This window comes from Corylus avellana, chromosome ca3 (genome assembly GCF_901000735.1).
Source record: "Corylus avellana chromosome ca3, CavTom2PMs-1.0".
NCBI lineage: Eukaryota > Viridiplantae > Streptophyta > Magnoliopsida > Fagales > Betulaceae > Corylus > Corylus avellana.
In genome coordinates, this window is record NC_081543.1 from 33352870 (window position 1) to 33364025 (window position 11156).

At 39.2% G+C, this 11156-nt stretch overlaps 2 protein-coding genes and 1 non-coding gene across 4 annotated transcripts; 1 reads left to right on the forward strand and 2 right to left on the reverse strand.

The window, feature by feature from the left end:
• The first annotated feature begins 487 nt into the window (after nucleotides 1-487).
• Nucleotides 488-3384, forward strand: LOC132174689 (transcription factor TCP4-like). 2 transcript variants are annotated; one of them, XM_059586330.1, is made up of 2 exons: nucleotides 488-2825; nucleotides 2901-3384. In XM_059586330.1, the coding sequence occupies exon 1, from the start codon at nucleotides 1545-1547 to the stop codon at nucleotides 2784-2786; it is 1242 nt and encodes a 413-aa protein (XP_059442313.1). In that variant the 5' UTR covers nucleotides 488-1544; the 3' UTR covers nucleotides 2787-2825; nucleotides 2901-3384. The 2 variants fall into 2 exon arrangements, with proteins under 2 accessions (XP_059442313.1, XP_059442314.1); XM_059586331.1 differs by having other exon boundaries at nucleotides 2925-3384.
• Nucleotides 3385-5728: 2344 nt separating this feature from the next.
• LOC132176455 (protein IQ-DOMAIN 10) lies at nucleotides 5729-8942 on the reverse strand. The gene is made up of 6 exons (XM_059588667.1): nucleotides 8856-8942; nucleotides 8327-8445; nucleotides 7718-7891; nucleotides 6545-6772; nucleotides 6225-6338; nucleotides 5729-6148 (listed from the first exon to the last, which is right to left on the reverse strand). The coding sequence occupies exons 1-6, from the start codon at nucleotides 8872-8874 to the stop codon at nucleotides 5888-5890; spliced, it is 915 nt and encodes a 304-aa protein (XP_059444650.1). The 5' UTR covers nucleotides 8875-8942; the 3' UTR covers nucleotides 5729-5887.
• A 258-nt stretch (nucleotides 8943-9200) lies between these two features.
• TRNAI-UAU (transfer RNA isoleucine (anticodon UAU)) lies at nucleotides 9201-9274 on the reverse strand. Its single transcript has one exon. It is a non-coding gene; the product is annotated as a tRNA-Ile (tRNA).
• Nucleotides 9275-11156: the final 1882 nt, after the last annotated feature.

Below are 11156 nucleotides of genomic sequence, written 5' to 3' on the forward strand. Positions count from 1 at the left end.
CCCTTAAAAGTACTTTCAATTTTTTTACCAAACGAGTATTTTTTTTTCTTTTTTCAAATAAACTTTTTGAGTGTTAAACGCATTTTTAAGCCTTCTCAAACTTTTACTCAAACATGCCCATAATTTTATACACATATCTTAATACGACCCGAACCCCACATATAAATGCAAATCGTTACCGAGACCCGACATACAAACTCGCACTATAACCCCTTAATTGAGAGTAAAAAACGAGAGAGAGGATGTCGTATCTTTTAGGTGAAGCATTACAAAAAGAGAGAGAAGGAAAAGCTGTAATGGGGTCACTTTCAAAAGGTGTGGTGTGGAACACAAAGGATCTCATCTACCGAAGCATCCAGGCCATCCATTGAGCTATAACCAACGGTCCTACTTATTGTTCTAGACAGGAAGTGAAAAAAATGGAAAGACAAGTTAATGTGAGAGAGAGAGAGAGAGAGAGAGAGAGGGGGGTTAAAGTTGAAATAGGGAGGAGGAGCTAAAAGTTGGGTGATTGAACATAGAGAAAAAGAGTTTAGTTTGGTGTTTTATGTAGAGTAGAGGGTAGTACAAGAAGGAGCAGCAGCAGACGCAGTGATGAGATCACAGAGATCTTTAATCCTCTTTCTGACCAAACACTGCCACCCTCTCATAGGCCCAGAAACAATTCCTCTTCCCTATACTCTCTATTAAGTTATTAACCCTCCACCTCCACCTCCACCTCCCTCCTCCTCCATCATCCTCCACCACACAAACCCAATTCACACTGTTGAGAAATTGGGTGTTTGTGTTTCTAGTTCTTGGTTTGGTGAAGTGGGGTATTAAACAAATACACCATATTTCCAATTTGGTTCGTACGGGGTGGTGGGTACATAAGGGAGGCACAATTATCAAAAGCTGTGTAGGGAGACAGCAGGAGAGAGAGGGAAAGAGAGATGGGTTAGGCTGGAAATATAGGCGGTCTTGACCTTCTGGGTCTGGGTTTGTTTTTGTTTTTTTTGGCAGTTTAGGGGGGTTGGCTTTGGTTTGTGGTGTTGGGTAATGGAAGTGGGGAAACTGAATGGCAAGAGCTTTTGGGAGAGGCAGCAGGTTTCAGAGTGGTGGCAGTTGCACAAGCAACAAGAGGGAAGTGGGAAGGAAAGGGAGAGCAAAGCAGCATCAAAAAACCACTAAGAAAAAGTGTGGTGCTCCATTAAAAGCTGGAAGGGGAAAAGCACAAGGGCCTGAGTCTGGATCCTCAAAGGAATCATCACCACCATCAAAACCCACTAGTAGTTCTAAATTCAAGGTATGTAGAAGAAGAAGGAGGAGAAGAAGAAGACCAAGATTCTCCCTCACAAGAAAAAGAATATCATCATCATCATCAGGAGCAAGAGCAAGAGCCAAGCTTCCATTTCCAGGACCAATATCTGCATCACCAACATTTGTATGGAGGATTAGACGACTCACAAGCACAAGCGCAGCAACACCAACCCGCAAAGAAGCGCTCTTTCTTTCCTCCTCCTGCCCCTTCTTCAGCAGCAGCTTCCATCGAATATGCAAGAAAAATGGGAGAGAGCCACCAGCAAGCCACAACGTCGTCGAGATTGGGGATAAGAAGCGCAGGCGGCGAAATCGTGGAGGTCCAAGGAGGCCACATTGTTCGCTCCACCGGACGGAAGGACCGCCACAGCAAGGTCTGCACCGCAAAGGGGCCGAGAGACCGCCGCGTCCGCCTCTCAGCCAACACTGCTATCCAGTTCTACGACGTCCAGGACCGCCTCGGCTACGACCGCCCCAGCAAGGCCGTCGATTGGCTCATAAAAAAGGCCAAGGCCGCCATCGACGAGCTTGCCGAGCTCCCAGCATGGGACCCAACAACTTCCACCGCCGCCGCCGCCGCCGCCTTACAACAAGAGCACCACCATCACCACCAGCCGCAGATAATGGACCCAATTGGTATCCACGCCGTGGATACCATTGCTTCTGGATGTAGAAGGACAGCAACTACAATGGTGGGTCGCGATGGTGGTAAAGTTTCAGAGAGTGATATGCACAATCTTCAACCACCACAGATGGGCGAAAACCGGAGTAATAGTTCGAGTTTTCTTCCACCATCGCTGGACTCCGACTCTATCGCCGACACAATAAAGTCCTTTTTCCCAATGGGTGCAGCGGCGGAGACAACGCACTCTCCTCCGCCGTTATTTCAGAATTACCCACCAGATTTGCTGTCAAGAACTAGTAGCCAGAGCCAAGATCTGCGGCTTTCTCTTCAGTCGTTTCACGACCCAATTCTTCTGCACCAGCACCAACCCCAAACTCATCATCATCAAAATGAGCAAGTGATGCTTTTCTCTGGAACGACGACCCAGTTGGGTTTTGATGGGTCGTCCGCTGGGTGGTCCGACCCGCACCACCAACACCACCCGGCGGAGATTAGCCGGTTCCAGAGAATGCTCGCTTGGAACGCCGCTGGTGCAGAAACTGGTAGTGGCAGCAGTGGAGGCGGTGGATTCATCTTCAGTTCGCCGCCGCCGCCGCCTTCGTTTGCCCAAAACCAGTGTTTTCCACAGAGGGGACCCCTTCAGTCCAGTAACACACCTTCGCTTCGCGCTTGGATAGACCCGCCAATTGCCACTGCTCACCACCATCAAATTCCATCCGCCTTCCATCATCAGTCTTCTGGCATCGGATACGCCTCCGGCGGATTCTCCGGGTTTCGCATTCCAGCACGAATACAGGGTGAAGAGGAGCACGACGGCACCTCCGACAAGCCGTCCTCTGCTTCCTCCGATTCTCGCCATTGATAGATCGATAAAAGAACCCGAAATCACTCTCTTTACGAGGTGCTTTCCTTCAACACCCACTTCTCTAATTCATCCAAATATGCTCCATTATCGATTTTTAACATTATTTTCCAGGAAAAAAAAAACATGTTTTTACAGGACTCTGCTACCTTATTCAATGGGGGGCAAAGAGAAAGTTATCTGTTATGCCAATTGGAGTTCGTGGAGAGGAGATTTCTGGGTTCGATTAGATCCGATGGCTTATATATACCGCATGGGAAGAAGAAATCTGAGTGCATTTCAGGTTCATTCGATCGGCGGTTTGTTTCACTTCTATCAGCTTGGTTATGTTCTAGCTTTGTTTGTGATGTTTGAGTGGGCTCTTCAAGCTCAACTTTGTTTTAAGCTTTTTGTTGGATTGCTTATGTGTTTCTGTTGTGGGAACTTTTGTATGTCATGCTATTTGCTTCTTCACTTCCATTTCTAGAGTTTCATCTGGTGAGACATCCTTAATGCAGAATATGGCATTGTTTGGAACATTTGTTATGAAAGAAAGGGAACCTCCATATCACCTAATGGGGAGTTTTCCCCCCTATTGTAGAAATGGTCATTTTCTCAATTCTGTTTGTGGTGCCTTATGATTGTTTTGTTCTTTGACTACTTTCCAATGGAACAGTTCCATTTCACTCAATGACTTTGCTTAAACCTGCAATAGGAATTTAAAGAAGGAATCTTTGATCTTTTTATATCTCTTTCCTTGCTGGGATTTTTGGGAGCAGGGACTAGAGGTCATATTCCTTGAACAGTAGAGGTTGTTGGAAAGATGGGATATTTATACTAGTTTATTCCACAATTCTCTCTCCCCTCAAGCCCAAAACAAAAATAAAAAATAAAAAAAAAGGGAAATTTCCCAACTTCAAAAGTGTCATGTACTTGTTATTGTGCATGTTTAGCCTCTTTTTAGTATTCCTAAACTAGCTTGAAGAATGTTGTAAATTGTTAACAAAACAAGGATGAATCTTGAGAACCCATTTCCTCAAATTAGGGCAAGTTGGATGGGGTCTTTATGTAGACCTACTTATACTAAAATAAAAAATTAAATCGAAATGTGGAATAAAGAGAAAAATGGAGGTAAAGATTAGAGTTGGTTGGGTGGCTAGAAAAGAGGCTGATAGGGCTACACTATGCTCTTATTCTTCATATTTTTTAACATTAAATTCATCATCCACCTTCAAACCCTATATGCCCTTTTTAGTAGACTCTAGTTTCTTTATTGAGGTTGTAAATGAGATGCAGGGTGTTTTTAAAGAATAATTTTAAATACTCGATTCTCATTTTAATACGTGATGAAACGCTCCATTAGTTCTTGAATTTTTTCTTTTATAATAAAGGTAGATTAACGACTGGTGTAGATTGTCACATCAGTGCAATAGTATTACTTTATCTTAAAAAAGCTGTTTTTAGGTTGTGCAACAGAGTGAGTAGGCATGAAGATTAGGTTGGGTTGGAATCTAAGGTCATGGCCTACAATGATGAGTTGGGAGGATAAATGTATAGGGCAGGGACACCAAGTGGGGGCTAACTGGACTACATCTGCAGAGGAACCGTGAAAGGGGAACTCTAGCTGTTGGCCATCTGTCTATGGTCCCCCCCACCCAGTAAATCTCAGTGCCTACTAAAAATCTCTTCAGTCGAGCTGGGAACATTCTTTTCTTTGGGGATTTTTTTTAAAAAAAAAAAGAAAAAAGAAAAGGCTTGTATTGTAAACAATAATGAAAAAAAATTAAGGTGTCGTTAGATTTGCAAAATTGATACTTCACTAAGAAAATGAATAATCATTATTGAGAATAGAAGTTGTTAGAATAGAATAATTATTCATATTTCTACTTTTATCGCAATACATTTGTTATAATTGGAATTGAACTAAAATTACTAAAAAGTTCATATGATTTTTAATTTTTCAAAACTTAATTTTAAGAAAAAAAAAAAAAAAAGTCAAACGTGTGGTGGTTGGCCACCCACAGCAAACCCTGGGGGTGGCCGCAAGGCCCGCAACTGCCCCTGGAGCCCTCTAGGGGTGGTCGTGGCCATCCCCAAGTGTCCATAGGGGTGGCCGCGGCCACTCTCGGTGTGAATTGGGGGTGGTGCAAGGGTTTGCTATGGGTGGTTGACCTCCAACGTTCAACATTTTTTTTAATTACTTATTTTTTAGTTTGAAAGAAAATTAAAAGAAAAAAATTGTTTTTTTTTTTTTAAAAAAAACCGTGTATTCCATTAGAAATAACTATTTCTTTCATTTTTTAGAGGATTATATATTCTTCTTCGTAAGGGAATAGTTATTATTCTTCTTCGTAAGAGAATAGTTATTCCCATGAGAATAATTATTCTTAGGAGATCCTTACCAAATGAAATAATAGCTATTTCATATGAATAATCATTTTATTCCTGAGGTTTATTCTGCAACCCAAACTAGACCTAAATAGTTAATTAATTTCCAATGTCACGTTAATATTATTCAACAATTATAAAATAAAAATATAGTATCCCGGTATTACCAGAAGAATATGGAGGAAAGATTTTACGATCTCTATAGAATCAAGAGTGCCCGACGTTTAGTTGCCAACCTTACTGTTTGTCTTTTAGATGAGAGCAATGGCATGATAAGTATTTTGGTGGGGCTATTGGCATGCATGAGCTGAAGAATATCGAGAGATTAGTGGGAGAAGGATGTGATATTCTTGATGCGATTCAAATGCTTGAAGGCAAGATTTTTTCTTTTATATATATATATATATATATATATAAGAAAAAACATATGTTCGAAGAATCCAAATAATTAGCTCAGAATGTTCCAGCATCTGCTACACAACAGGCAGAACAGTTTGTATTGTACGGAGATGAATATTAAAAGATCAATTTAAGTTATTCAAGCATTTTAATATCATATATACAATATATGCTAATGCTAATCCTGACAATCCAGAATATGATGAAGTTTGTTGTCTTATTTTGCACACAAAATCCAGAAAAATGATATAAAAAAAACCCCAATCAATTCATCATTCTTGGCACTAATTGGTAAGCAAAAATCTGAGCTGGGTGTTGAATCTTGGGCATGCAGCTTATTTTTCAGCAGTTGGGTAGACCAAGTTCTTGGCTTTTGTGGGTTTAACTGAAACTGGTATCTTCTTCTCCGGCTGGTTCGCCAATTTATATGATCTGCTCGGCTTTGCCAGGACTTTGTTTGAGTCGGTAGAATGCGGATGAACTCGGACCTCCCACGGGCGAGCGGCTATCCACCGTTCCGTCCAGCTCCAACCCCAGTTTTCCTTGCCAAGAATGTAAGAAGCCTGGCCAAGATATTGGCTAGAGTTGGCTCTCCACTGCAAATCACATTCATGCATAAATATTTTGGTAAAACCAAACAGATTAACTTTACAAGTGCAGTCTTTCATGAACCTGATGAGAGAAGGCATACGCCATGGCTCGTTCACGCTTAATTGCTGCTTCTTCTTTCTGTTGTATTCTTGATATGATTTCCTCCATGGTATCAGAGCCACCGCACCACTCAACCTTTTAAGCAAATTTTAAAAAAATTGCGCAAACAAGATGGCCCCCATCAGACAAGAGCAAGAAATAAATGAGGTTAATCAAGTTTTAACTAATTTCTAATTTCCATACAAAGAGTTAGAAGTTTTCATGTTTTAATTATTATAGCATGAGAAATAGTTTTAAGGCAATAAAAGCAGAGCATGAGAAAGTCAGAGACTCAAAAGTACCTCCAGCTCATGAAGCTTAGCCTCAAATTTCAACTGATTTTCTAGTTTCTTTTGCCGAATTCGGCCTTCCATTACCATATGGAGTCTGCGAGCTCTGATTTGGTCTTGTATTCTACTCCAAGAATGCATGTAGCTCAATGCAGTTGATGCTTGCTCTATGCCAGTGTGATCCTGAATCAAGCCGTGAAATTTCACTGTCCCCTTTAGATGGAGTATCGTTTTTCTTGCCTGCATAAGTAAGCAAGGGAGACCATCATATTGAAGATACAAATTTTCAATGACTGCTATTGAATCATGAGCTCAAATCCACCAATGAAATCACCATTGCACAGATGGTACGAGGTGTTAGAGACAGCCACAAAATTTGAAACATGTATGGTCAACTTCTTAGGACACACTTTTAGTTGTGCATATTTTCAGCTTGTATTAGGCCCGGAAGATGAACTTGAGAAAAACTATGCTATATTTACATACTCTAGTTCCATTAGTTCAACAAAACGTACAGTTTCATTGTTGAAAATTGAAAAATGTTTCCCACCCCATGAATTTCTCAGGCTTTTCTGTGTCACGGGTTTGTTTGGTAAAACTTTTTAGAGGGTGCTTTTTGTGTATGTTGAGTTGTTTGTTAATGTTTTTGCTTTTTTGTTAAAAAGCAAAAAACTGTCCTAAAAAGCATTGCCAAACAAGCCCATTATTCTACTTACAACATGATTGCTAATCGTGTCCAGTAGGGTTACCATTTGCATCTTTTTCTAAGAAGAGAAGAACTTATAAGTTACAAGAACAACTGAAATAGATTTATGCAGTGGCACAGTGAACTTATTAATGGTGTTCAGATTTTTATTTTTTATTTTTGCCCCAATTCTTCTTGGTGATTTGAGTAATGGAATCATGAATTTCAAATTTGATTTTAAACCATGAACGAATTAAGAAAGTGTTTGGACACCCCAGGAAAAGTGAATAACTCTTGCATATCAGAGGATGTATCTTATATCATAACTTCCTTTTGTTTACCTTAATTATATACTCTTAATTTACCAAATTCTCTTTACTTTCAATTCTCTGTATTCAGTCACATTCCCCTACTCAGAAAAAAGTTGAAAAAAATCTAGGAAAGCAAATAAAGTTTTATATGGGACAACTATTAATAGCTTGATGTTCATATATATGTACCCTATATGCCCGAAATGCAGCTTGAATCCGAGTTGCAGCTGCATCTTCAACTTGAACAGGAGGAGGAGGAACCTCAAGACTTTTATTGGCATGACCATTGGAAGTACTACTTGAAACTTCATGGTAATCATCCTTACACTTGGATGTGTTTGCTTTATCAGTAGCTGAGCGAGCCTTAATAGAATAAATAGGCCAAATCTTATGTTCTCATTCAGGTGAAAAGACGTACAAAAACTCTTAGTTTCCTCAAATGTGCAGGTTAAAGATGCATTTGGAATTACGATTTCGCAAGAATAATTTACATTTTCAAAAGATATTACAAAACGTAAGGCATTTGATATTGTGATTTAAAAAGCACATAATCTAAAATTAAAAAAAAAAAAAATGATTTCTATAAGCAGGCTAGATGGTGCTTATTTAAAAAAGTGCGAGTTTAAACCAAGATCATGATTTTGTATAACAAATATTTGATAAAAAAAAACTTTTTAGCATGTTTTACCAAACGCCTTTCCGATTTTAAAAAGTAATGATTTCAAAAACGTAAATTTTAAAATCGCATTTATTGAAACCGCAATCGCAAACGGATCCTAAACATATCAAATTGTTTACCTTTGCATGTTTGGACTTATCATCCTTCAGTCTTTTTATGCTAATGATTGACCTAAACCAGAGTCCTGAACCCATTGATGAGAACCCAGAAGATTGTAGCAGAGTCCAATGCAGCAGACCTGCAGGCACAAAAAGTTTCCTCAGCCATTGCAATAGATCTTTATATATATATATATATATATATATATATGTACAAGTCATGAGAAATTCTTGAACAAGAAGCAAGAAAAAAAAACAACTAATAATCCCACTCCAGTTTCTGATCTCCAAATTGTGTTATGTGCGAGAAAATGACACCAAACACATCTCAAGAACTAAAGATCGGTATCATCGTCAACAAAAGAACTCAAAAGCTACATACAACACAGCAATTAAAAAAAAAAAAAAAGTAGCCAATCAAAGAACATAATGAAATTTTAAAAACCAACAGAGTCATCATAAAAGAGAGTTGAAGAATAAAAAATGCAGCATTGATTATATAACAAGAAATGGGAAACTAAGGAGGAGATATGGTTGAAGGGGTGCATACCAGAGAAGAGGCAACACATGGGCTTGGGAGGTGTTCTGGGAAATCTTACAAGTTTTTAAGGAGAGAGAGAGAGAGAGTTGCATGGTTTCTCTCTCCCTCTCCATGGTCTCGTCTCTCAACTCCCAACTGACACCCCAACTAAACCGAAGCTGGTGTTTGATCTTTGGGAGCTCAGCAGTCAACACCACCGCCACAGTAATTAGGAAATTATTGAACCGTTTGAAGTACGTCAACTCGGTTATGTAGATTGGAGATGATCCTACGGTTGGTGATTTACAACCAATTGACATGGTTAATTAGACGGTAATAAAAAATAAAAAAAAAAATCGAAAAATAATATTAGCATGGTCCCGGCGGGGCTCGAACCCGCGACCTTCGGCTCATAAGACCAACGCTCTAACCAACTGAGCTACGGGACCGTTTTTGATAGATTCTCTTATATTTAATATAAATAAAATAAACCTTCCTACCTACAACTACTAGTAACATGACTCTGGCGTTGAAAGTTACATGATGCAATACGGTGTGTAGGATAATGAATTTTAAGGATGAAAGGACAGGAATGAGCGTGTCAGAGCCGCTGCTTTATGTGCGCTCTCACTTCTCAATCTGGGATAAGGATAACTTTTCTAAATTTCACCACAAACATTAACATGTGATGGGCAAATTAAGTATATTATTGCCATTTTTATTTTATAATGGAGGATTGAGTTGGTTACATTAACATGCAAAATTTATGTAAAGTCTAATGGAGATATGTCATTTTCATTTACAATTTAGATTTCTAAATCAATTACCATATCTTACTTTTCGTCGGGGCCGTAAATGGATAAGTCTATTCAACAACTCGCTGTTTACTAAATCAACTTATCGAAAACAAAAAAATTATGCTCGACTGAGTTATGCTCGATTAATAGACATATGAGGATTTGGCTTACGGTGATTTGGCCTACTGGCTAGGATTTCTTCTAAGAGTTTTTTAACCCTTAGAATGTAAGGGTTATTAAAAAAAAAACATCTCCCTTCCCCGTTAACTCTCTTTCTTTCTTTTTTCTACCCACCTTTTGGCCGTGAACTCCCATACTCCCATCCAAAACAAACCTCTCTCTTCTTCTTTGGGACCCAAAACGCCTTTTGCATTCTTTAATTGCGGTTTCAAGATGCCGGAACTCACCAAAACTCACCGGAAAAGTTGTTCTTGGAGAGGTCCAAAACCCGGAGGTTCGGGATTTGAGAGAGGGTCTTTGGGATGGGGCCCACGAAGAGGTTCTGTGATAGGTTGAGCTACTGGAGTTGTTGACACGTGGAGAGATCAGGTGAGGGTGGAATTGATGAGGTTGTTGAAGAGAGAGAGGTTCGAGAGAGAGGGGAGGCGGCAAAGGATGGTCGGGAACAGGCCGACGAGCCGAAAGTTGGAGAGGTCGAGGGAGATGACGCGGTGAGCGGTGGCAGTTGATTAATAGACATATGAATGTTTATTAATCGCCGGCTAACCGTTAATCGCTTTTGAAATCGGTTAGAAAAAACTGCTAACCGCCTAGGTGGTTACGATTAGCGGTTTTAAGTTTTTTTCAAAACCCTAAACCCTATATATATATATATATATCATGAAACAATGTCCTTTTTGTGTTTAAAATTTTAAATATATATAAAAATGTATAAAAATCCAAAAAAAGATGTTGTATAGAGTATAATACTATCGCATAACTATAGAAACGATATCGTTTTGTCGGTTAACTGCCTAAATGGTTAGCGAAAGCAGTTAGTGAATTTTACTAACTTTTTAGGCGATTACGGTTAATGGTTTTAGCTAACAACCTCTAATCGTAACGGTCTTTTTACTTCTAATGTTTTTTACTGAGAATACAAGAAGTGAGAATGGAATCACGATTCTTATTCGTTAGTTTGTGACAACACATATTCTTTTACTAAAATTTAATCAAAATTTTAAAATACTCAAGATTTATAGAAAGTAATAATAATAATAATAATAATTAAAAAAAAAATTGCAAAACCTTCTTTGGTGGCCGACCACCTTGGCTGAACCAAGGGGGTGGTGCGACCACCCCCTGGAGCCCCTTGTGGTGGAGGGTGGCTGGCCACCCATATAATGTTGGGTTTTTCTACTTATTATTTTTCTTGGGAAAGTTCATATACACCCCTTAAACTATCACCAAATTTACAATGTCTCCCTAAAGTACCAAAATGTTGTCAATGTTCCCTCAATGACGAAACTACCTTAGTAAAATAAAAATAAAAACTACTAAAACTTTTAGAAAAAACCTATAAAAAAGCATTTTT